Source organism: Hyaloscypha bicolor, assembly GCF_002865645.1.
Source record: "Hyaloscypha bicolor E unplaced genomic scaffold K444scaffold_175, whole genome shotgun sequence".
Lineage (NCBI taxonomy): Eukaryota > Fungi > Ascomycota > Leotiomycetes > Helotiales > Hyaloscyphaceae > Hyaloscypha > Hyaloscypha bicolor.
In genome coordinates this window covers 162,191-187,969 of record NW_020194677.1, presented here as the reverse complement: position 1 = coordinate 187,969, position 25,779 = coordinate 162,191, and the positions used below count along the sequence as shown (strand labels likewise).

Below are 25,779 nucleotides of genomic sequence, written 5' to 3'. Positions count from 1 at the left end.
CTATTAATAGCTAAATACTATAATAAAAAAGAACTACTATCTCTTATTACTTATTACCGAGACTCTTAACTAATTAGCCAAATTATTAGTATTTACTAAATTAGATATTTAATATACTTTTAACCGAATTTATATAGAACTAGCTTCTATAATATAAGCAGCTTTTAGGATAAGATATAAATTCTTTAAACTAGTAGTTCTATTATTTAGACTTTATAATAGTCTAGTAACCTTTTAGTAATATATTAATACTATTCTAATAAACTATTTAGATAACTTTTACTTGGCCTATATTAATAATATATTAATTTTCTCTAAAAATAAGAAGAAATATTAATAGTATATTAGAATGGTTCTATAAAAGCTTTAGAATACCGGATTATAAGTTAATATCCGTAAATACGAATTTGAAGTCTCTAAGATAATATTCTTAGGATTTATTATCTCGAATTAGGGTATATAGGTAAACTCTATTAAAACCTCTATTATCTAAAACTAGTATTAACTTATAATAAAAAGAGAAATATAGTTATTTTTAGGCTTCTATAACTTCTACTATAGGTTTATCTAAGCCTATAGATATATCTCCTGCTCCCTAAACTATCTAACCAAAAGAAATACTTTACTAAAATTTATACTTAATAAAATCTAGCTAAATATCTTTAATTAGCTTAAGAATCTATTTCTCTTTACCTCTATATTTCTTTATTTCAAATATAATAGGGAAACCCGCCTAGAAACCGACTATTCGGACCTAGCTATTATAAGTATATTCTCTCAAAAAAGTTTAGAGAACGGATAATAATACCTAGTCTCGTTTTATTCTAAAGCTCTTTAAGAAGCCAAGAGCTATTATGAAATTCATAATAAGAAACTCCTTACTATTATCCAAGAACTCCGGAAATAGTAGGCAGAACTAATTAGCTTACCTAATTTTCTAATTATTACTAACTATAAAGCTCTCGAGTATTTTAGTACTAAAAGACCCTTAAATAAATAATAAATCTAATAGATGAATTTCCTATTATAATTCTATTACTAGATTACCTATTAGCCAGGTAAAAATAATACTATTACTAATATCTTATCTCGAAAAGACAAGCTTATACTAATCCAGAAGCAGGCTAAGGAGGCTAAGAGAACTAGATAAGTTATTCTATTAGATCTAATTCTCGCTTCTACTAAAATAAAAGATATAGTTTATATTCCTACTAAGATAAAAGAAATAGATAAGCTATTAGTTATAGTTAAAGTTCTATAAGCTAATTGGATAAACCTAGCCCTAGAAAACAAATATAAGAAAGCCCGGAAAAATATAAATTTATAGGAAATATTAAATAGCTATATACTTTATAATAAAAGACTTATTATATTAGACGAATATAATAATCTATAAACTAGGCTCCTATAATAAATTCATAGTATAATAACTACTATATATCCCGGTTAAAATAAGACAAAAATCCTAGTTTAGAGACTTTACTAGTAGCCTACTCTTTCTATAGATATTAACCGCTTTATAGTAAACTACTACGAATATTAAAGGTCTTATAAGCTAAGATATAAAACACTAGGCCTATTATATCTATTACTAGTTCTCCTGAGAATATGGGATAATTTATCTATAGACTTCTATATCCCTGGCTCTATAAATAAGAAATATAATAATATATTTATTATAGTTAATTAATTATCCAAATAATATATAAGCCTACTAATAACCAAGAATACTATAGCTAGAACTATTACCGGCCTATTTTACTACTATATCTGGCGATTCCGAGAATCTCTCCTTACTATTATAAGTAACTAAGAACCCTAATTTATTTTAGACTTTATAAATAAACTATTAAGATTAACTAGAACTAAGCTAAAGCTCTTAATTATAGAATATACCCAAACTAATAAATAAATAGAAATTATTAACTAAATTATTAATACCTGACTTTGCTCCTTTATTAATTACTTTTAGGATAATTAGGCAGATTTACTTCCGGTACTTAATACTATAGGCGTCGCCTGCCTATATAAATCGACTGGCTTATTTCTCTTAATAGTTAACTATAGATATGAACCCAGACTAAACTTTAACTAGATACTACTAATAATAGAATTCAAAATACCGAGAAAGAAATTTAATTAGGAAAAAATATAATAGTAGGCTAAAAGAATTAATACTACTACTAATTATGCCCGAGAATATATAATAGTAATTTAGGAGTATTAAGCCAAGTAAGCTAATAAGAAATAGTAAGAACCAAACTTTGGTCTAGGAAATATAGTTTATATAATTAAAAAGATATAGAAAACGGACTATTTATCTAATAAATTAGACTATTCCCTTACTAGACTATTTAAGATTAATAAAATAATCGGCTATTTATATTAATTAGATCTTTCCCTATTATATAGGATTTGGCTAATTTTCTATATAAATAGACTTTATAAGAATCCTACTAACTTGCTATCTGGCTAGACTAATAAGGCCTAGTTCTACTAAAATTAATAGTAAACTCAAATAAGAAATTAAAAAGATTCTCTCTTTTAAGGTACTTTATAATAAGCTTTACTATAAGATTAAATAGAAGAAATAGAATATAGATAATAAATAGTATCTTATATTAAATTTTAAGAACTTAGTATTTGAATTATATAAATTCTATAAGTAGAACCCTGGTAAAACAGGACCTCTTATCTAGCTAAATAAATAAATTTGGTATACTAAAAAGAACAAGTTTAATAAAAACTATCTAGATAATAATAAACCTTAATAATAAGGCCTTTATAACCAGAGAAAAAAAAGAAAAACCTAGATATTTCCCGGGTTTTATCTAAACCCTAGTATATTTCCTTTATTCTACTATATTAGTATCTATTCTCTTTTCTAGAAATCTGGGTAAAATACCTTCTTTTACTATACTAGGCTATATTTTGCTATTTAGGCAAATTATAAATTTTTTTTTTTTAAAGCTAAGCTAAAAGTAAATACTTGCCTATATTAGTTTAAAATATTATTAAAAATTAAAAGAAATCTTCCTAACTACTTTAACCTTTATAACCTTAATTATTTATATTACTATTATTACCTTAATAGAACTATTAATAAAGGCGAAATAGATAAGAAATTCCGGTAATATATTATTAGTAGCCGGACTAAGTAAGATTACTTACTAGATCCTAAATAACTTAAGTAGTAGTAATAGTATCTCAAGTTTAGTAGCTACTATTATTATTAATATAATTATTGGCCAAACTACCTTTATAGACGAAAATGGCAATTCTCTTATCTAAGAACAGGTTAATATATAAAATATGGCTCGTACTATTCTTGAAAATATACCTGAAATTACTATAGAGAATATCTTAGTAAAATATTCTAATAATAATAAAATAGAGGTTTTAGTTACTAGTAATAATAAGTCTAATAGTTAAATAGGCGAAATAAATAGTACTAATAAAAGCTACCTAATTAACCTTATAAAGCCAAATACTAAGAAGGCAAAAAAGAGTAAGGCTAGCTTATCTAAGAAATATAAGACATCGGATAATAGTAAGGATTCTAATAATAAAAAGACTAAGAACGGAAAGACTTCTAGTAATAAAGGAGACTCTAACTATAATAAAAGTAGCCAAACTAGTATTAAGATACCTATTATAACTAGAAAACATATAATACCAAGTAATAGTTATTATATAAAGTACTAGTCTGAAACCAAGAGCTAGTAAATAATCCTAAAGGCCGAATTAAAGAAGTAATACCCTATAGATATTAATGAATTAGTAGATAATACTATTTAAGAAGTCAGAAAACTCTTTAGAAGCTCTTATAAAACCAAAATCATATAGCTTAAGGCCCAGGAATTTAATAATAAAATAGCTCAAGTGGCTGCCCTTAATATATAAGTCTCTATTATAGAGAAATAACTTGATAATATATATATTAAGCTCGAGAAGGCCCAGAAATTAATTAAATAGCTCAAAAATAGTATAATTAAGCCAAATACTACTATCCTAATTAAGAAGAAAGGCAAGCAAGCTACTATATTAAAGCCTATATTAATGGATAGATTTAATTTACTACCCCTATTCAAAGACTGCCCGATAATAATAGTCCTAATATTAGCTATGGCCTATATAATACTTCTAGACTATATTATTAATATAGGTATAAGTATAATACAAGTAATAAATACTAAGAACTAGCCAGAATATACTAGGAACTAGGTTATTCTAGTAAAGTCAAGACTATACTTTAATTATAAGTAAGCTATAGAGATTAGATAAAATAGAGTTAATAGCTATTATTTCCTCTTTTTTCTTTTCTATACTATAGCTAAATAATTCCCTAAATAAGGGTATTTAGACTTCTCTTTAGGGAAGGAGTAATATAATAGCTAGTATAAGAGTATAATCTATTAAGGACAGGATATTAAAAACAGATATAAAACGAAGCTAAGCCAGAATTACTTAGATGAAATAATACTAAAGGTTAAGGCATTCTTCCTATTTTATTTTATAGCTTAGTATTTTCTAATATATGAGATTTTTTAAACTTTAAATCTTTAACTATTATATTAATTCTGCTATTATACTTATTCTTTTTATATTAAGCCTTACCTTATTTAAAAAGCTTAAGAATAAAGTCTATTATAGGTAAAATATTATCTAGTATAGATATAAAAGATTCTAGTATAAGTATAGTTTAGATAAGTTAATTTAGGAGCTTATAAATATTATATAAAATAGTCTAATCTTTTTCTAAAAGCTTGTTTTTTCTAACTTTATCTAATTAATAGTATTTAATATATAGTTTAATAGCCTTTTTAATTATATATACTATAGAATTCCACTATATTTTATTATCTTATATCGGGTAATTTTATTTATTTAATATTAAAAACTCTTGTATTTTTTAGATATTACTTTAAATATTAATAATAATATTATATAGTTTACTAATTAGTTTAAACTTCCTCTATTAATTAATCTTCTTAAGAGTTTATTTAAGCTTTCCAGGCTCTTTTTCCTCTATTAGATTCTTCTTATCCGTAATATAAATAAAGGAGTTAATAAATAGATTAATTATATAGCTTTAATATTAAATTCTATAAATAATAGAATTATAAATTATATTATACTTATAAAGTAATTTTATTTAAATTAGCTAAGACTTGCAAAATTATTATATAAAATATTTACTAGTTAAAAATACTAGTATTATTATATTATTATTACTTATATTATCTATTATAATATATTCTAGCTTTAATATAATTCCCTAGTTCCTAATTATATCTAGAAGAACCGGTATAAGATTTAATCTACTATAATTACTTTCTATTTCTTTTATAGTAAGTATAACCCGTTTTAATATCCCGATATTAGATATATAATAAGTAATAATACTAAAGATTAGCTTATTACTAGGCAAAGTCCAAATATTAAAAGATAAATAGATCTTAGTCTTAGAGTTTTAAAAATATATCTTAATTTTTCCTTTTTTAATTTTAAATTAATATAAAACTCAGGTTTAAACTATTTTATATATTATTAAAAGCTATTAATTAATACGAGTTTAGGGCCGCTTTACTAAAATTATTAATTAGCGGCCCTATATAAGCTCCGGGGCTAATTAATAATTTTGCCCTAAACTTGTCCCGAGTAGGGTTAGAATTAAAGGAGATATATAACTTAGTAAAGGCCTTTATAAATAGTATAAGAAGAAGAATAGCCTATAAATAAGTCAAAAGCTAAGTAAGACCCTGTAATATTTCTGGGTATATTATATTACTTATATGGTTTATATTAGAGAGTAAAAGAATATAAAGCCCTACTTATAAGGTTACTCGTAAGGCTACTATATAGAACTAGTTATAAGAAAAGACCGGTAATTATAAATCTATTCCTATTACCTTAAATAACTAGCCCTATAACTTATTAATAGTTATTATAAAGAATAAAGCAAGTAGAAACTACTTATAGAAGAATATAAAAGATAGTTACTAATCTATTAACTAGAGCTTAATCTATAGAATCGTCCGTAATTAGCTATTAAAGTTACTACCTAGTAGCCATATATAAATTAAGAACTTCCTAAAGCTATAAATTAATATCCGTAACCTGTTATAAAGCCTTTTCTATAGATAGAGATTCTATAAGAGTATTACGGGTATACTAATCTTAAGTTATAGCTTAGAAAGAAGTAAACCCGGTAAATAGATACTTTATAAGATCTCTAGAAGTAATTCTGTAATTTCAGGATTTGCCTTATTTATATTAGCCAAATCTACTATAAAATATATCTGTTTCTGGCCAGGAAATATATCTAGGATTATTTAGTTAAGCTTATAGACCGTATTATTTAGGGTTAATAGAATTACCTGTTTACTAAAGATCTAGTAGTTATATAGGGCCCGTAAGAGTTATTCTTGCAGGTAAATATAATTAATTAGGTCCGTAACTAACTAGGTATATAGAATAAAAGATAGGAATATAATTTACTTATTTAAGGACGGGTTATATAGCAGATAACTAATCTAGTCTATAAAATCCTACTCGGACGGATTATTATAGACCTATATATTAATCCGTAATAATAACTAATAGAGCTATAGCCAGATCTATATTTACTATAGGCAGGCCTATACTATATTAGTCCGCAAATTATATAAGATTACTAGTAAGATCTGGGTAAAATCTTTCTCGAGAATTACGGGTATTTCTCTAAAGAGAATATTATCTATAACCGACTATAAATTAATTATTAGCTAGTATATTACCTCAAAGTAATACTTGTATTATATGAGTACCTTATCCTAGATAATTAGGCCCGTAAATTATAAAAATACCCCGAGCTAGCTTGTCTTAGTAATTATACTTATAAATAACTTATTAAGCTCGAGCGGGATCCGGAACTAGGAGTGAGATATATGTCTGTCCGGGAGAAAGAAAGCCATAATACTCGTTAATATTATATATAGGACTATCTTACCTTAGCTATAATAATAGTAATAGAGAGTCTTATAAAGAAATATCTTACTAGTCCTGCCCGGGTCCTATAAGTAGAAGTAAGCCGTTTATAAATTATCTGTAATTACTATTATAATTATCTAGAAGTAAGAGTACTAGTCTATATTTAGCTAGGCTTATATTATAATTACTAGTAATATCTCATAAATATAATTAACTTATAAATTAGCTATATAATAGCTTATAGTCTAGTTAAAGGTATTCTCAGGCAGGGCAATATTCATAAGTATTTACTAGAGATCCGTAAGACTAAAACTAAGTAAGAAAAGGCTATAATTATAATAAGAATTAATTAAGAGTAATAGGAAGTTAATTAATAGATTATAGGCGAGCTTATAGACTAAGTTATTATAGAAATACTTCTTATATTAGTCCTAGATTACTCGTATATCTATAATTAGTTACTAGTAGATACTTATAAGAAAGAATATCCGTAAACTATAGCTAGTTATTAATAAAATAGCCTTATTAAAATACTAGAACTATTCCTAATTATTCTCTACTAAGCTATAAGTAATACAGGTAGTATAGTATATAGGATAACGGATATCCTTAATTAAGTAGAGCTTATTAAAGAACTATAGACCGTATATAACTATTAGTAAAAGCTATAAGTAGAACTGCTTGCCCGAAACTAGGCTATAGTAGTAAATATAACTAATACTATATCCTTACTTATAGTACTTCTATATCCGGGTCTTAGTAACCTATATAAAGTACTATAAGAACTTATAATATAGGTACTAGTATTCGTTTTTATATATTATATTATATTTAAAGAAGGCTATTAAGATTAAGCAGGTATTTATAGCCCGGTCTATAATCTGCTCAGGTAAGAGGTCGGCTATAAAGCAGACCATATATTATCTAGGGAAGTAAATTATGAGATATTAAACCGGGAGGAACTCCTAGTATATTAGGTATTTGAACAGGTACTAGAAAGCCTCTATAGGGCCTATATACCGAGCCTAGAGATATTAGGTAATCTTATTATTTATTCCTGAGATAGTAATAGTTATATGATTTATTTTCTTATAAATATATTTATAGATATACTTAATTATTTATATAAATATATAAACCTTAATATTAATATATAAGTAGAACTTCTAGAGAAGATATGAATTATATAAAATGACCTAGTAATTATTACAGATGATTTCCTGGTCTAAAAAGCCTAGTTTATAGACTATAAATATATAGCCATTATTCTAGTACTAGTATTTGGGATACTTATTCTTATAAATAATTATTATAGCTATAAATACTTTAGGGAACCTCTTCTAGTATATAAGTAGGGCTATAGGCATCTTATAGATTATATATAGGGCTTTTGGATTATTATTAAGGCTATATGGCCTGTAAGATATCTAGCTAGTAATTATAGCTATAAGTTTACCTATAGAATCCCATAATAGGTCTGGGAGCTTAATATAAATAATTTTATTAACTAAATTAGGAGTTAAGAAAATAGTATTTCTCTTAAGAAATAAGAGTAGATATATATATAAAAGGCTATATTTCTAGTACTTGATTATATAAATATAGCCCGTATATTATCTGAAAAGGTAATTCTTGAAGTTTGTAAAAAGTTCTTTTATCTTTAGAATAAAGATCTAGTAGAGAAGATCTAGATAATTAATTACTTATTACCTATTTAAGAGATAATCTATAATCTCAGGCTAGTATAGGTTAGTTATAAAGATAATAAAGAAGCTTGGCTTACTAAAGTATTATATAATAGCTATTAAGTCTTAAAAGAATTACTATATAAAGTAATTACTACCTATAAAGCTTAATAAAAGAATAAAGTAATAGCTAATATTACTTATATAAATATTCTTATAAATTAGAATATTTATAAGTCTCGTATAAATATTTATATAAATATTTTACTAGTATAAGTAAAGCTAGTTAAATAAGGTAATCTTATAAATAATATATATATTAATAATATATTACTAAAAGAGGTAGCTAGTATAAAAGAGCAGGAAAAAGGCTAGACGAATATAGAGATAGTACTAGTAAAAGACTCGCTACTTAAGCTATATCTGCTAACGGGTTTTATTATAGTCCTATAACTATAAATTATAGTATTAGCCCGGGTTATTATATAGAAAGAATAAGATATAATAAAATAATATATATATTATATATATAATATTAATTATATATATTTATAGATATTTATAGCCTGTTTTATAGACTATAAGTACTAGATTATAGCGGCTTATATTCGTATACTTGTCCGGAATAAGAACTATAATCTTATTACTTATTAGAAGGTTCTTATAATAATAATTAATATCTGATTTAAGAATTAAATATATTTATAAATTAAATAAGATTCAGAAATCGGTTTACTAGCTTATAAGATACTTGCAGGCTATTTTATAGACTATAATAAACGGATTATAATTTGTAAGTATATTTGTAAGCTATAAAAGAACTATATAATCTAAGTAAAGGAAGTTAGTAGCCTGTATATTAGTTATAAAGAGCGGATTATAAAAGAAAAGCTATATAAAGAAGGGTTTAGTATATAAAGCAGACTATAATAGGCCTTAGAAATAGAAAAGCTTATTATAAATCTGAAAGTACTAGATTTTATAGGAGAAGTTAATTTATATATTTTTCTTATACTTAACTAATATAAAGGTAAAAGTATAATTATATATCCGGATATTTGCCTGAAAGGCCTAATAAAGCGGATTATTACTTATAAAGAAGTAAGAGAAATATAGAGGAGGCTTATAAATTAAAGGAAGTATTATATTACTTTTTTTATAATAGGCCTTAAAGTAATTATTTATATAACTAAAATAGAGGGCTCTGCAAGCTATATAATAATTTATAAGTAAACTAGTTATATATATAAGAGCTAGCCAGAAGTATAAGAAAAAGCCAGGAGGCTATATAATAGATAGGTTTATAGAAGAATTCTCTAAGATATTAACTAGGGTTATAATAGACAATTAATAGATCCGTTACTAGTACTATAGGGCTAGCTTGTCTATAGAAATATCTATAATAAACTATTATTATTACCGAGAAATAAAAAGAGTATTTAAATTAAGTTCTTATAAAATAGGATATTACTAGATATAATTAGTAATATTCTAGGCCTATTAATAGGTTAGTTAAGTCAGAAAAGAAAGAAAATATAAACTTAATAGTAATTATAGGTCTTATATTACTTGTCTTATTCTATAATAAAGTTAGAAGCAGGCCGGTTTTACTTATAAATAGTATAAAAGTAAGAAGAATCTATAATATAAGTAAAAGGAAAAGTAGTAAATATAAAAATAATAAAGAAAAAAAGAAGAGAAAAGTAATATAAGGCTAGCTTTTTTTTTTTTAGTATTTCTTATATAATCTATATTTTTTAGGAAGCCCCGAGAACTAGCTAGTATTTTAAGAATTTCCCTTATTTCTTCCCGAACTTTAAAAAATTATAATAAAAGTCTCTTATATTCTAGAACTACTAAAATATAAAGAAAGATACTTGAGCTTTTTCTTTTTTATCCTAAGCTAAGTTCTAAGAATTTGGATATAATTATATTCTAATATATAATTTCCTAGAAAAAAGAGATTCTAGTATTTCTTATATAATTTGCTTTTTCTAGGAAATACTAGGAGCTAATTATTTAGGGTAGTTTAAATATAGGATAATATAAAAGAGAATGAGTTTAGGACTACTTTACTAAAATTATTAATTAGTAGCCCTATATAAGCTCCGGGGCTAATTAATAATTTTGCCCTAAATATATTTTAAATAGGATTAGAATTAAAGGAAGTATATAACTTAGTAAAGGCCTTTATAAATAATATAAAAAGGAGAATAGCCTATAAGTAAATTAAAAGCTAAATAAGACCTTATAATATTTCTGGGTATACTATATTACTTATATAATTTATATTAGGAAATAAAAGAATATAAAGCCTTATTTATAAGGTTATTTATAAGACTACTATATAGAACTAGCTATAAGAAAAGACTAGTAATTATAAATCCACTCCTATTACCTTAAATAACTAGCCCTATAACTTATTAATAATTATTATAAAAAATAAAGTAAATAAAAACTACTTATAAGAAAGTATAAAAGATAATTACTAATTTATTAATTAGAGCTTAATCCATAGAATTGTCTATAATTAGTTATTAAAGTTGCTACCTAGTAATTATATATAAATCGAGAATTTCCCAAAGCTATAAATTAATATTTATAATTCGTTATAAAGCCCTTTCTATAAATAGAGATTCTATAAGAATATTACGGATATACTAATCTTAAGTTATAGCTTAGAAAGAGGTAGATCTAGTAAATAGATGTTTTATAAGATCTCTAGAGATAATTCTATAATTTCAGGATCTGCCTTATTTATATTAGCCAAATTTACTATAAAATATATCTATTTCTGGCTAAGAAATATATCTAGGATTATTTAATTAAGTTTACGGACTGTATTATTTAGGATTAATAGGATTACTTATTTACTAAAGACTCGGTAATTATATAGGGCCTATAAGAGTTATTCTTACAGGTAAATATAATTAATTAGGTCTGTAACTAACTAGGTATATGAAATAAAAGGCGAGAGTATAATTTACTTATTTAAGAATAAGTTATATAATAGATAACTAATCTAGTTTATAAAATCCTGCTTAGACAAGTTATTACGGACCTATATATTAATCCGTAATAATAACTAATAGAGCCATAGCCACATTTATATCTACTATAAGTAGGCCCGTATTATATTAGCCTGCGAATTATATAGGACTACTAGTAAGATCTGGGTAAAGTTTCCCCCGAGAATTATAAGTACTTTTCTAAAGAGAATATTATTTATAACTAATTATAAATTAATTATTAGCCGGTATATTACCTTAAAGTAATACTTATATTATATAAATACCTCGTCCCAGATAATTAGGTCTATAGATTATAAGAGTACTCCGAGCTAGTTTGTCTTAATAATTATACTTATAGATAATTTATTAAGCTCGAGCGGGATCCGGAACTAAAAGTAAGACATATATCTATCCGGGAAAAAAAGAGCTATAATACTTATTAATATTATATATAGGACTATCTTATCTTGGCTATAATAATAGTAATAGAGGGTCTTATAAAGAAATATCTTACTAGTTTTACCCGGGCCCTATAAATAAAAGTAAATCATTTATAAATTATCTATAATTATTATTATAATTATCTAGAAGCAAGAGTACTAGTCTATATTTAGCTAGGCTTATATTATGGTTACTAGTAATATCTTACGAGTATAATTAACTTATAAATTAGCTATATAATAGCTTATAGTCTAGTTAAAGGTATTCTCAGGCAAGGTAATATTTATAAGTATTTACTAGAGATTTATAAGGCCAAGACTAAGTAAGAAAAGGCTATAATTATAGTAAGAATTAACTAAGGGTAATAGGAAGTTAATTAACGGGTTATAGGCAAGCTTATAGACTAAGTTATTATAGAAATATTTCTTATACCGGTCCCAGATTACTTATATATCTGTAATTAGCTACTAGCGGATACCTATAAGAAAGAGTATCTGTAAACTATAGCCGGTTATTAATAAAATAGCCTTATTAAAGTACTAGAACTATTTCTAATTATTTTCTATTAAGCTACAGGTAATATAGGTAGTATAGTATATAGGATAACGGATACCCTTAACTAAGTAGAGCTTATTAAAGAACTATAGACTATATATAACTATTAGTAAGAGCTATAAGTAGAACCGCTTGCCCGAAACTAGGCTATAGTAGTAAATATAACTAATACTATACTCTTGCTTATAGTACTTCTATATCCGGGTCTTAATAACCTATATAAAGTACTATAGGAACTCGTAATATAAGTACTAGTATCTGTCCTCATATATTATATTATACTTAAAAAAGGCTATTAAGATTAAGCAGGTATTTATAGCCCGGTTCATAATTTATTTAGATAAGAGATTAGCTATAAAATAGATTATATATTATCTAGAAAGATAGATTATAAGATATTAAACCGGGAGAAACTCCTGGTATATTAAGTACTTAAATAGATACTAGAAAGCCTCTATAGGGCCTATATACTAAGCCTAGAGATACTAGATAATCTTATTATCTATTCCCAAGATAGTAATAGTTATATAATCTATTCTCTTATAAATATACTTATAGATATACTTAATTACTTATATAGATATATAAATCTTAATATTAATATATAAGCGGAACTTCTAGAGGAGATACGGGTTATATGAAATAACCTAGTAGTTATTACGGACGATTTCCTGGTCTAGAAAGCCTGGTTTATAGACTATAAATATATGGCTATTATCCCGGTACTAGTACTCGGGATACTTATTCTTATAAATAATTATTATAGCTGCAAATGCTTTAGGGAACTTTTTCTAATATATAAGCGGGGCTATAGGTATTTTATAAACTATATATAGGGCTTTTGGATTATTATTAAGGCTATATGGCCTATAAGATATCTGGCTAGTAATTATAGCTATAAGTTTGCCTATAGAATCTTATAATAGGTCTAGGAGCTTAATATAAATAATCTTATTAAATAAATTAGGAGTTAAGAAAAAAGTATTTCTCTTAAGAAATAAGAGTAGATATATATATAAAAGGCTATATTTCTAGTACTTAATTATATAGATATAGCCCGTATACTATTTAAAAAAGTAGTTCTTGAGGTTTATAAGAAGTTCTCTTATTTTTAGGATAAAGATCCGGTAGAGAAGATCCGGATAATTAATTACTTATTACCTATTTAAGAGGTAATTTATAATCTTAGGCTAGTATAGGTTAGCTATAAAGGTAATAAAGAAGCTTGGCTTACTAAAGTACTATATAATAGCTATTAAGTCTTAAAAGAGCTATTATATAAAGTAATTACTACTTATAAAGCTTAATAGAAGAATAAAGTAATAGCTAATATTATTTATATAGATATTTTTACGAATTAGAATATCCGCAAGTCCTATATAAATATTTATACGAATATTCTATTAATATAAGTAGAGCTAGTTAAGTGAGATAGCCTTATAGGTAATATATATATTAATAATATATTACTAAAAGAGGCGGCTAGTATAAAAGAATAGGGAAAAGGCTAGATAAATATAGAGATAGTACTAGTAAAAGATCTATTACTTAAGCCATATCTGCTAATAAGTTCTATTATAGTCTTATAACTATAAACCGTAGTACTAGCCCGGGTTACTATATGGGAAAAGTAAGATATAGTAAAGTAGTATATATATTATATATATAATATTAACTATATATATTTGCGGATACTCGTAGCCTGCCTTACGGATTATAAGTACTAGATTATGGCAGCTTGCATTTATATACTTGTCCGGAATAAGGGCTATAACCTTATTACTTATTAGGAGGTTCTTATAATAATAATTAGTATCTGACTTGAGAATTAAGTATATTTATAGATTAAGTAAAATCCAGAAATTGGTTTACTAGCTTATAAAATACTTATAGGCTATCTTATAAACTATAATAAACGGATTATAATCCGTAAGTATATTTATAAGCTATAAAAGAACTATATAATCTAAGTAAGAGAAGTTAGTAGCCTGTATATTAGTTATAAAGAGCGGATTATAAAAGAAGAATTATATAAAGGAGGATTTAGTATATAAAGCGGGCTATAGTAGGCCTTGGAAATAAAAGAGCTTGCTATGAATCTAAAAGTACTAGATCCTATAGGAGAAGTTGATTTATATATCCTTTTTATACTTAACTAATATAAAGGCAAAAGTATAATTATATACCCGGATATTTACCCGAAAGGCCCGGTAAAGTAGATTATTACTTATAAAGAGGTAAGAGAGATATAGAGAAGGCTTGCGGATTAAAGGAAGTATTATATTACCCTTCTTATAATAGGCCTTAAAGCAATTATTTATATAACTAAAATAGAGGGCTCCGCAAGCTATATAGTAACCCGTAAGCAGACCAGTTATATATATAGGAGCTGGCCGGAAGTATAAGAGGAAGCCAGGAGGCCATATAATAGGTAAGTTTATAGGAGGGTCCTCTAAGATATTAACTGGGGCCATAATGGACGGTTAACGGATCCGTTACTAGTACTATAGGGCTAGCTTATTTATAGAGATATTTGTAATAGACTATTATTATTACCGGGAAATAGGGAGAATATTTGGATTAAGTTCTTATAAGATAGGGTATTACTAGGTATGATTAGTAATATTCCGGGCTTATTAATAGGTTAGTTAAGTTAGAAAAGGGGGAAAATATAAACTTAATAGTAATTATAGGTCTTATATTACTTGCCTTGCTCTATAATAAAGTCAGAAGCAGGCCGGTTTTACTTATAGGTAGTATAAAAGCGAGAAGAGTCTATAATATAAGTAAAAGGGAAAGTAGTAAATATGAAAGTAATAAAGAGAAGAAGAAGAGAAGAGTAATATAAGGCTAGCTTTTTTTTTTTTAGTATTCCTTATATAACCTGTATTTTTTAGGGAGCCCCGAAAGCTAGCTAGTACCTTAAGAATTTCCCTTGCCCCCTCCCGAGCTTTAAAAAATCGTAATAAAAGCCCCTTATATTCCAGAACTACTAAAATATAGAGAAAGGTACTTGAGCTTCTTCTCTCTTATCCTAAGCTAAGCCCTAAGGATTTGGATGTAATTACGTTCTGATATGCGATTTCCTAAAAGAAAGAGATTCTGGTATTCCTTACGTGACCTGCTTTTTCCAGGAAGTACTAGGAGCCAATTACTTAGGGTAGTCCGAATATAGGATAATATAGAAGAGGATTATTAAGTTTTCTATATTTCTGAGAGTTCTAAGCTACTAATTTAATAGCTTTTTTAATTGTAATTTATATATTCTTTACCTTAATATTTATAGAGAACTTTTTTCTAATATTATATATATCTAAATAAGCCCTAATAATACTAGTTCTATTACTAATTTAGTAATTTTATAAGCAAAATTAATAATACTACTTCTTTTTACTAGCTATATTATAGAATATATACTATATATTATCTATATCTCTTATTTATTTAAATATTCAGAAAATATATAGAATCTTCTTATTCGGAGGCTTTTGGAGGAATTTAAAGGTTTCGGAAGAAATATTCGAGGTTTCGGGAAGGGCTAGAATCGAATTTATAGAGGCTTGGCTATTAATTTCGGAAGCTTCTAGGTTAATTATAAAGGAATTTCTCTTATTAGAAAAGCTTAACTAAGTGGTTTTCCTAAAAGGAAGTATTAATTAGGCCTTTGGAGATATAGTTATATAGTAGTTAATTAAGAGGAAGCGTTTTAATTAAGAGGAATTCAAGAAAGGCTTGAGTTAGAGAAAAATTCTTTTCCGGTACTAGAGCGAGAACTCAATAAATAGCTTCAAGAATTTCCGATTAAGTATTTAGATATATTTCCATAACCACTATACCTAAAATTAAATTTTTTAATATATTTTAAAGCCCTAGATTAACCCTTTCTAATAATGAAAGAATTATTTAATTACGCTAAGGTTTGGCTATTTTCTATTTACTATAAGTCACTTGACGCCCTTGGGTAATTTTAAGCGAGACTGCCCCTTAAACTGCGGTTGCACTGCGGTGCAACCGCAGTTACACTATACCCACCGCGGTGCGGTACATCTGTACTAAACTAGACTATGGCTATATTGCACCGCACCACTGCGGTGGCACCGCGGTGGCACTGGACTGAGGTCACACTATTCCCTACCCTGCCCGAGACAAGTCGCAGATAGACACGTAAAGATCGCCAGGTGAAACCAGGTAAGTGGAGACCAGTCGTAGGTAAAGCCTGAAGACAGTGCTAGAATAGGTAGTCCAAAAAGGGCTTGCGCCAAAATCGTTAACTTTGTCTCCCATTTCAGGGACGTATCAAATTCACCTCGTCGGCTCCTTTCTCCCTCATGCAGATTCTCCGCACCCTTTCCGCCTTTATTGACCTCCCCCCGGGCCAAAATCAGCAAGCAGTAGAATCAAACCGCAATCGCCCCAATCTTGAGTACGAAGCTAGGTCATCCGAGCACCTCCTTATACAGCAAACGACCATATTATCGGCCGAATTTCCTTTGGGAGATGGCCGAATAGTTCGAATAGATCTTCCGTACAGGTTGCGGGCAGCTATGGTGCAGGCATTTGGATGCGGCTTGTCGTTCGTGTATATTAGCGATAATTGGAATAGCTGAGTGCCTGATTAGTCTCTACAGATATTTAAAGATCTCGGCGTAGAAAGTACTTGCTCCTAAATGCTTCCATATTAATGGAGTCGCAGAAGGCTCGTGAATGTAATGGCGCCCTTGTATGTATTGCTATTCGTGGGATTGACGAAGTTGGCGGCTGCCTGCAAAGTCAGCATTTGCAGGTCGGCATTTAATATTCGTACTGTTCCACCCCGTTCGTCAATACGAGCGATTAGTCAATCGGGGTCCCCATTGCCCAATTGCGGGCCCCGATTGCTTAATCGCTTGCTTAAGCGAACTCCGGTTTATAAATACGAGGTCGAATACAAGCAAATTTTTAAAATACTAAAATATTTTAAAACCTATAAATTATTAAAATCCTATTAATATAATTTATTACAAATAGTTTAGTTAATTATATTAATTAAATAATATTAGCTTTAGCCTTTTATTAGAACTCTAAAACCTTTTTATTATAATTTTAATTTAAAAATATAAAATTATATATATATTTTAATCTTTAATAGAATTTAATCTAAGAAAAATTTATTTAAGTCTCTTATAATTATTAATTCTTTTTATTTAATTAAATTTTGGCCTTTATCTTTTATTAGAAATTTATATATTATTTTAAAATCAGGCTCTTTTATTAGCGAATCGGGCTCCTCGCTTAGAACCGATTAATTAACCGCTCGTATTAACAAACAGGGGGTAACAGTAATTAATCGGTCCTGAGCGAGGAGTCCGATTTGCTAATAAAAGAGCCCGATTCAATTCTCAGAACCAGCAGTCACTTCAGAACTATAATTGCAACGACTCAATGGCTTCCTGGCCTCCGATCCGCCGTACTTACGGCAAAGCCAGTCGGTTGCAGTAGTAATACAGTCAATGGCACAGTTACTTCAAGCTTTTGATATTGCTTTCGAAATTCCAGCTTCTATAATACCCAGATATATAACTTCTTAAGATATAGAATATCTTTTAATAAATTACTTATATATATTTTAATAATAATAAATAAGCGGATTTTAGGGATTTAGGCTATATATTTTTGAGATCTTATAATATTTATAAGCTATAGTACCGGATACAAGTATTAATTCCTTAATATTATAGAGATTTTATAAATATATATTATAGCTAAATAGCCTCCTATAATAAAAACTTGCTATAAAGATAGGGTTTTTATTACTAATTCTTAAAAATATACCGAGATATCTTTATATTAAGAATTATATATATAGATATAATAATTATTTTACTATTTTTTTACTAAAGATCTCGAAGTTCTTTAAAGGTATTTTATTAATAAATTTAAGGTACTTAAAATATATTAGCTAAATAGGCCTCAAATTACTTTTAATAAATCTTATATACTAATAAGCTTTATTTTATTATAGTCTTTTAAATATTATAAGATTTATTTTTAAAAGTACTTATAATAAAATTAATTCTAGAAAAGTATTTATTTTAAGTTTAAAATTAAATTCTAAAAATTATTTATTAGAAGAATATAAAAGTTTATTATTTTTTAAGAATTTTTTTATAATAGAAATTAAATAGTTAAATTTAAAAAAAAAATTATAAAATTTTTTATTATTATTATATTCTATTATTTTACTAATAAATTTAGTATTATATAACTATAATATTTAGAATACTAAGTTCTTATATTTATATATTTTCTTTTTTAATTTAAAAATTCTCGGAATTAAATTACTTTATTTTATTTTTTAAATCCAGAAATCTAGTCTTATAATATTATTTTAAATCTATTCTTATTCTTATAAAAAAAAAGTAAAACTATTCTTATATTTTATATATAAATACGATTTTATAGTAATTTAAATAATAGTACTATTAATATATATAGTTATAGAACTATTATATATTAGAGAAATTAAAAGCTTATTAAATTCTTTTTTATTTCAAGTTTTTATAATTTGTATTTCTTTTTTCTAATATTATAAAATAACTTTTATAAATCCAGATTATTAATATAATTACTAAGCTTTAAATAGAGATAATAAAACAAGTTGAGATTATTTAATAATAAGATAATAAGCTTATTCTTTTATAAATTTATTCTTTTTTCTCTTTTATAAATATAAAGCAAAAATTCTTTCTTTTATATTTCGAAAAATTTAATAACTAGATCTATAAATTTAATATCTGGCTTTTATTAATTAAGGCTAAGTTACAAGTTAATAATAAGGTTATTAGTAATACTATTATTTAATTCTATTATATTTATCTAAATCTCGAATTTTATATTTAAAGTTATAATTCTTTTTTAGTTCTTTTAAATAAGAAATAATTAAATCTAGTTTTATATTTTAATTTTTAATTAACTTTCTTATATTTACTCGGATTTAAATAAGATATAAAAATAGAAAATAAGCTATATTTTTTTTTAGATAAAATACTAATTTGCTTTATATTTTTATTACTAAATTTAAATCTATTTTATATAAGATATAAAAATAAAATTAGAATAAAATAAATAAAATTATAACTTTTTATTAAAATAATATTATAATTAGCTAAATATTATAATTCTAGAAAAAAGCTTTATTATTTAAATAAAATAATATTATAAATATATTTACTATTAATACTATTAATATAATTTTATAATCTTTCTTTTTGTTTCATATAAATAATTAAATATAATTTATATCTCTAATAAAATACCAGTTATATTATAAATAAAATAAATATATATATTATAGAAATAATAAGTATTAAATAAAGAACTATAATATTTAATTATATAAGAAAAAGATATTCTTATTAAAACTAAAAATTCCAATAGCTATAATTCTAATTCTAATTTCTTAATTAGTTTTTATAGCTCTAATTCTAATTTAGATTCGAATCTAAAAGAATTAATATATTAGAAACTAATAAAATATATAAATAAAAAATATTAGAAATAAAAAATATAAGAATATATAAATTCATATAATTTATATAAGCTATAAAGAACTTATTTTTAATATTCGAAATAAGCTTTTTAAATAAAAATAAAAATATTATATTATATTATTATTAATATATTTATTTCTTTAAAAATTATATATATAATTATAAAATACGAGATATAATAATATAATTTTATATTCTATAAATAACTTAAGTAGTAAACTAGATTTTATTAGGCTTAATAAATTTAGAAATTATATATTAATATTATAATATTATAATTCTTATTTCTAAATAATAATAACTTTACTAATTTAATATAACTAGTATTTCATATTTATATAATAGTATTAAATATTATTAGTAAACTAATATTTTTTTTATATAAATATATTTGAATTAATTTATTTCTAATTTTAATAATTAGCTTTTTTATTTATTTTCTTTTTAGCTTTACTATTTAATCTTTTATTTTAAAAAATAAACTATTTACTTTTTTTATAAAGAATTCTTTTGTTTTTATTAAGTTTCTTATTTATTTTATTTATAAGAATTATTAATAGATTTTATTACTAATTTTAAAGAAAATCTTTTTTACTTTTATTAGTTTAATATATTTCTTTAATAGTTTTAATATATAATACTATTATATAAATATAAAAATACTAATTATATTGAATTAATAAAATTATAATATTATAATATTAATATATAATTTCTAAATTTATTAAATCTAATAAAATCTAGTTTACTAATTAGATTATTTATAAAATATAAAGTTATATAACTATATTTTATATTTTATTATTTATATTTCTTATTTCGAGTTTTATAGCTATATATATATAGCTTTTTAAAAAAAAAATTATATTAATATTAAAATTTTTCTAAAAATATAAAAAATAATATTTCTTTCTAATTATATACTAATTTCCTAATTCGATCTAATAGATTTTTCCAAATATTTTATATATTTATATTATTTTTAAAATTTTAATTATATATTAAAGGCTATAGTTTTTTATATATAATTTTCTTTTTTATAATATTTTCTTATTTTATATATTTATTTTTTATTTTATTTATATTTAATTTAGTTTTTTATATTTAATTTAGTTTTTTATATTTAATTATATTATATTTATATTAATTAAATACTTGAGAATATTTAATAGCTTTAATTTTATTATAGATTTAATATAATTTAATTTTTCTTTAATTTTTTTAATTTTTATATTTAATAAAAATATATTATATTAATTATTAGATATTTCTTTCAAATAATATCTAATTTAGTAAGGTATTTATATAATAGTTTCGAATTTATATAAATTACTAATAATAGTTCTATTTTTAGTATTTTATTAATTATAAATTTAATTAAAATACTTATATTAAAGCTATAAGCTATATTATAAAGTTCTAAAGCGAGAATACTTCTAGTAATTCTTTTATATTTAATAGAGAACTAATAAATAATATTAGTATATCTAGTTTTATTTATTAGAATTAAAATATATTTAATTTAGAAAAAGAAATTTCTATTATTTATAAAAATAATTAAATATAAGAATTTCTTTATTAGTTTTATAAATTTTAGTTCTCTAATAATATTCTTAATTTATTATTAAATATATTTATTAAATACTTTTATATTAGTTTTAGGAAATTTTATAACTTAAATAATAATTAATTAATTATATAAAGCTTTTAATTAATAAACTAATATAATATATACTTTTTTAATATATTTAATAATATAGTAGTTTTTAAAAAAAGAATCTTAATAAATAATACTTTTATTATTTATAATAGTAATATTTTTATAGAAATAATTTAGAGATTTTTATATTAGTATTTTTATATAAGAATAATTCTAGTAATATTTATATAAATAATACTTTTATTAAATTTAAGATTATAATTAAAAGTATTTTATAATAGATATATATAATAATATATAAATAGATATATATAATAATATATAAATAGATATTAGATATTATAGATCTAGTTTCCTATTTTAGATAAAGCTTATAATTAGAATTATATAAATTATATAGAATTATATTTTCTAATTAAATAAAGGGCTTTATATATTTAGCTAAATATTAGAAAATATATAAAGGGGTATTTCTAGTTTTAAAAAGAGATATTAATTAGTCTATTATTAAAATTAATTCTTGGAATTAGTTATATTTATAAGTATTATTTTATAGCTTATTTATTTTAACTATTTATATATTATTCTATTATTATATATCTTATATATTTATATTTCTTAGCCAAGAATTTAGTTTTTTAAAACTTTAATTACTTTATTTTTTTAAAATTATTAGTTTTAATAAATAAGATATTATTAATTTAAAACCTAATAATTCCGAAAATTTACTTATTATAAAAAAAATAAACTTATAAGTTAATTATTTTATAGAAAGCTTATTAATATAATAGAAATAGTAAGTTTTAAACTAGTAGTTTCTAGCTTTTAATATATTATATAATAGTTTTATAATTTTTAGAATAGAATTATTTTTTAGATTTAGCTTTCTAATAAGCTTATAAAGTAAATTAATATAAAAATTATAATTAAATATAAGCTTATAAAATATTATATAAATATAATTTTATAATATTTATTATTATAATAATAATACTAAAAATAATTCTCTAGCTAATATATTAAATAATAAATAATTATATTAATATTATATATTTCTTATTATTATTATAAGTTTAAATAATTAGTTTTAACTTTTTAAACTTTTTTTCTATATTCTTATTCTTAATTTTATTAATAAACCAGAAATTAAAAATATATATCTTTTTTAGTATCTGAAATCTGGAAATGACTTTAAATATATTATTTTCTAAAAAGCTAATAATTTCAATTTAGTAGGAATTCTTATATACGTTATTATTTTATAGAAATATTATAATATTTGAAGTTTTATAAAAGTATCTTTTATTATACTTTAGAAAAATAGCAGAAATAATAGAAGAAATTATATTTATATTACTTTTAGTTTTATTATAAAATTCGGAAATAGATTTAAATTTGAGGCTATTAATAATAATTTTAATATCTCCTATATAAAAGAGCTTTATAAAGATTAAATATAAAGTAATATTATTATATAATAAAGCTAATATATAATTCTCTTTATTAATAGCTATTAGCTTATATAATTTATTCTAATTACTAGATTAACTAATCTTTTCTTTATATTAAATAAAAATATTCGAATTTAGAAATATTTTATAGATATTAATAATACTAGAACTATTTTGGATATTTGAAATATTTGTAATTTAATATTTAGCTTAAAGCTTCTAGATTTCTATTATTATTATTTTAAATATTACTAATTACTATAATATAATAAATAATAGAATATTATATTTAGTTATTTGAAATAAAACTATAAACTAAAAGAATTAGAATTATATTATTAGGTTTTATAGAGTTATAAATAGCTTTAAAAGCTATTTAAAATATAGTATTTTTATTAATTCTATTAATTTTAGTTATAATAATAAAATAAATATATTAAATCGAATTATAATAATATTTTATAATTTTAATAGAATTATAAGCTTTTATAGAAATAATTTTAACTTTAATTCCTATAGTATTTATAAGCTAAATAAACTTTTTATTAATAAACTACTTTCTAATATTTATTATAATCTAGTTAGAAAAGCCTAAATAATTATTAATCTAATATTATTTAAATATATTTGAAATATATATTATATTAATATTTTAGAGCTATTAGCTGGCTTAATATCGAGTGCTTTTATTAATAATATAAAATATAAGCTTATTAGAAATATAAAAAATATTAATAATAATAAAATAGTTAAAGCTAATATTATTTTTTAAATTAAATTTAAATTATTTAAATAATTAATTATATTTATAGTATTATTTATAGTATTTTATAAAATATTTAAGGACCTTTATATTAATATTATATTCTGCTTATTCTAGTATATTTTAGAGTTTATTAATAAATAAATAACTAAATTAATAATATAAATATTATAATTCAACTTTAATAAAAGAGCAGGAATTATAAATAAGGAATTTAGAAATAAAGTTTTATAATATAGTATTTTAAAACAGGAAAAAGTATTCGAAATATTATATTATAAAGATATAGTTTTTAGTAAAAATAATAAAATTATTAATAAAATTATTAAAATAGATTTCTAGCTTATTTATATTAGCTAAACTAAATAAAAATAAAGTTTTTAAAAATATAATATAGAATTGTATTTATCTAATTAATATATTTATTATTATAAATTTAATCGAAAAAATAGATTTAATACTAAACTAGATATTAATTTAATTTTTAATACTTTTATTAAATTATTTAATACTATTATTAATCTATTATAAAGCTTGGAATTAATTAGAACTAGTAATTAAATATTTAAAGACTCTAATATTAATTATAAAAGTCTAGGTATTTTCTATTTAAGGGTTTAATAGATTCTAAAATATAGTTTTTATTTATTATCTAATATATAAGAAAAAGAAAAATAAGGTTATTTATAAAAGTATTAGTTATAATTATTAGTAAAATAAAAGTAATAAAAGCAGTTAAAAAGCTCTTAATTAAAATAAAATAGAAATCTAAATAATATTTCTTTTTTATTTATTTCTATTAATAAAGCCTTAAAAGTATTATTTACTAATTTATTTTTATTATTCTTATTATTCTCTTTATTTTCGGCTTTAGTAATATACTATATATAAATATTATTAAAGTGTTTATTAAAAATACAGGTATTTCGAAATCTAAACTAATAGATATTTCTATTTTTAAATTAAGCTTTTTTAGTCTCTTATTTTTTTAATATATATTTTTATAAATAGTATTCGAATTTCTTATATATAAAATATAACTTTAAAATATAATTATTATAATTATAGAACTTAAAATAGTTATTATAGGTTCCGAAATTATAGCTGGATTTATATTAATAATCTCCGGGAAAATAATAATTTAAAGAATTCTAAAAATAGTATTATTAATTAATAAAAAAGGTTTTAAAATTAGCTTATTATTTATTCTTATATATAGTAATAGACGATTAGAATTTATTAATAAGCTAGTCGAGACTTATAGAAAGATTTGAAATTATATATTTATATATTCGGAAATTTTAATAAAAAATAATAATTTTATTATAAAGAAATTCAATATTTTATAAATTAGATATAAAACTATATTATAATTAATATAATTTATTAATTAATAATTAAATAGTTTTAAATATTATCTTTTCCGGAAATTTAGCTATTATAAAAGCTAATATAATAGTATTTTATTTATTGAAATTTCGATATTCGAATTTAGAGTCTTTAAAAAATCTGTAAATATTAATATAAGCCTTTCTATATATATATTAAAAGAGCTAATTATTATAAAAGTAGTTTTAAGCTACTTTCTTTAATATAGTAAAAAAGCTTATATTAGTACTTTTTATAAAAACTTTATATATTAGTAAATATTAATAAAAAAAATTTATAATTAAAATTAATATTAGATCTATTATACTTTTATTCTTTAATAT

General features: G+C 22.6%; 1 protein-coding gene across 1 annotated transcript; it reads right to left on the bottom strand.

Moving 5' to 3' along the window:
- Positions 1-14,796: 14,796 nt before the first annotated feature.
- On the bottom strand, positions 14,797-15,138 carry K444DRAFT_706436 (uncharacterized protein; the record flags this gene model as incomplete). Its single annotated transcript, XM_024888131.1, has 1 exon — positions 14,797-15,138. The coding sequence occupies one exon, from the start codon at positions 15,136-15,138 to the stop codon at positions 14,797-14,799; it is 342 nt and encodes a 113-aa protein (XP_024729283.1).
- Between the last annotated feature and the right edge of the window lie 10,641 nt (positions 15,139-25,779).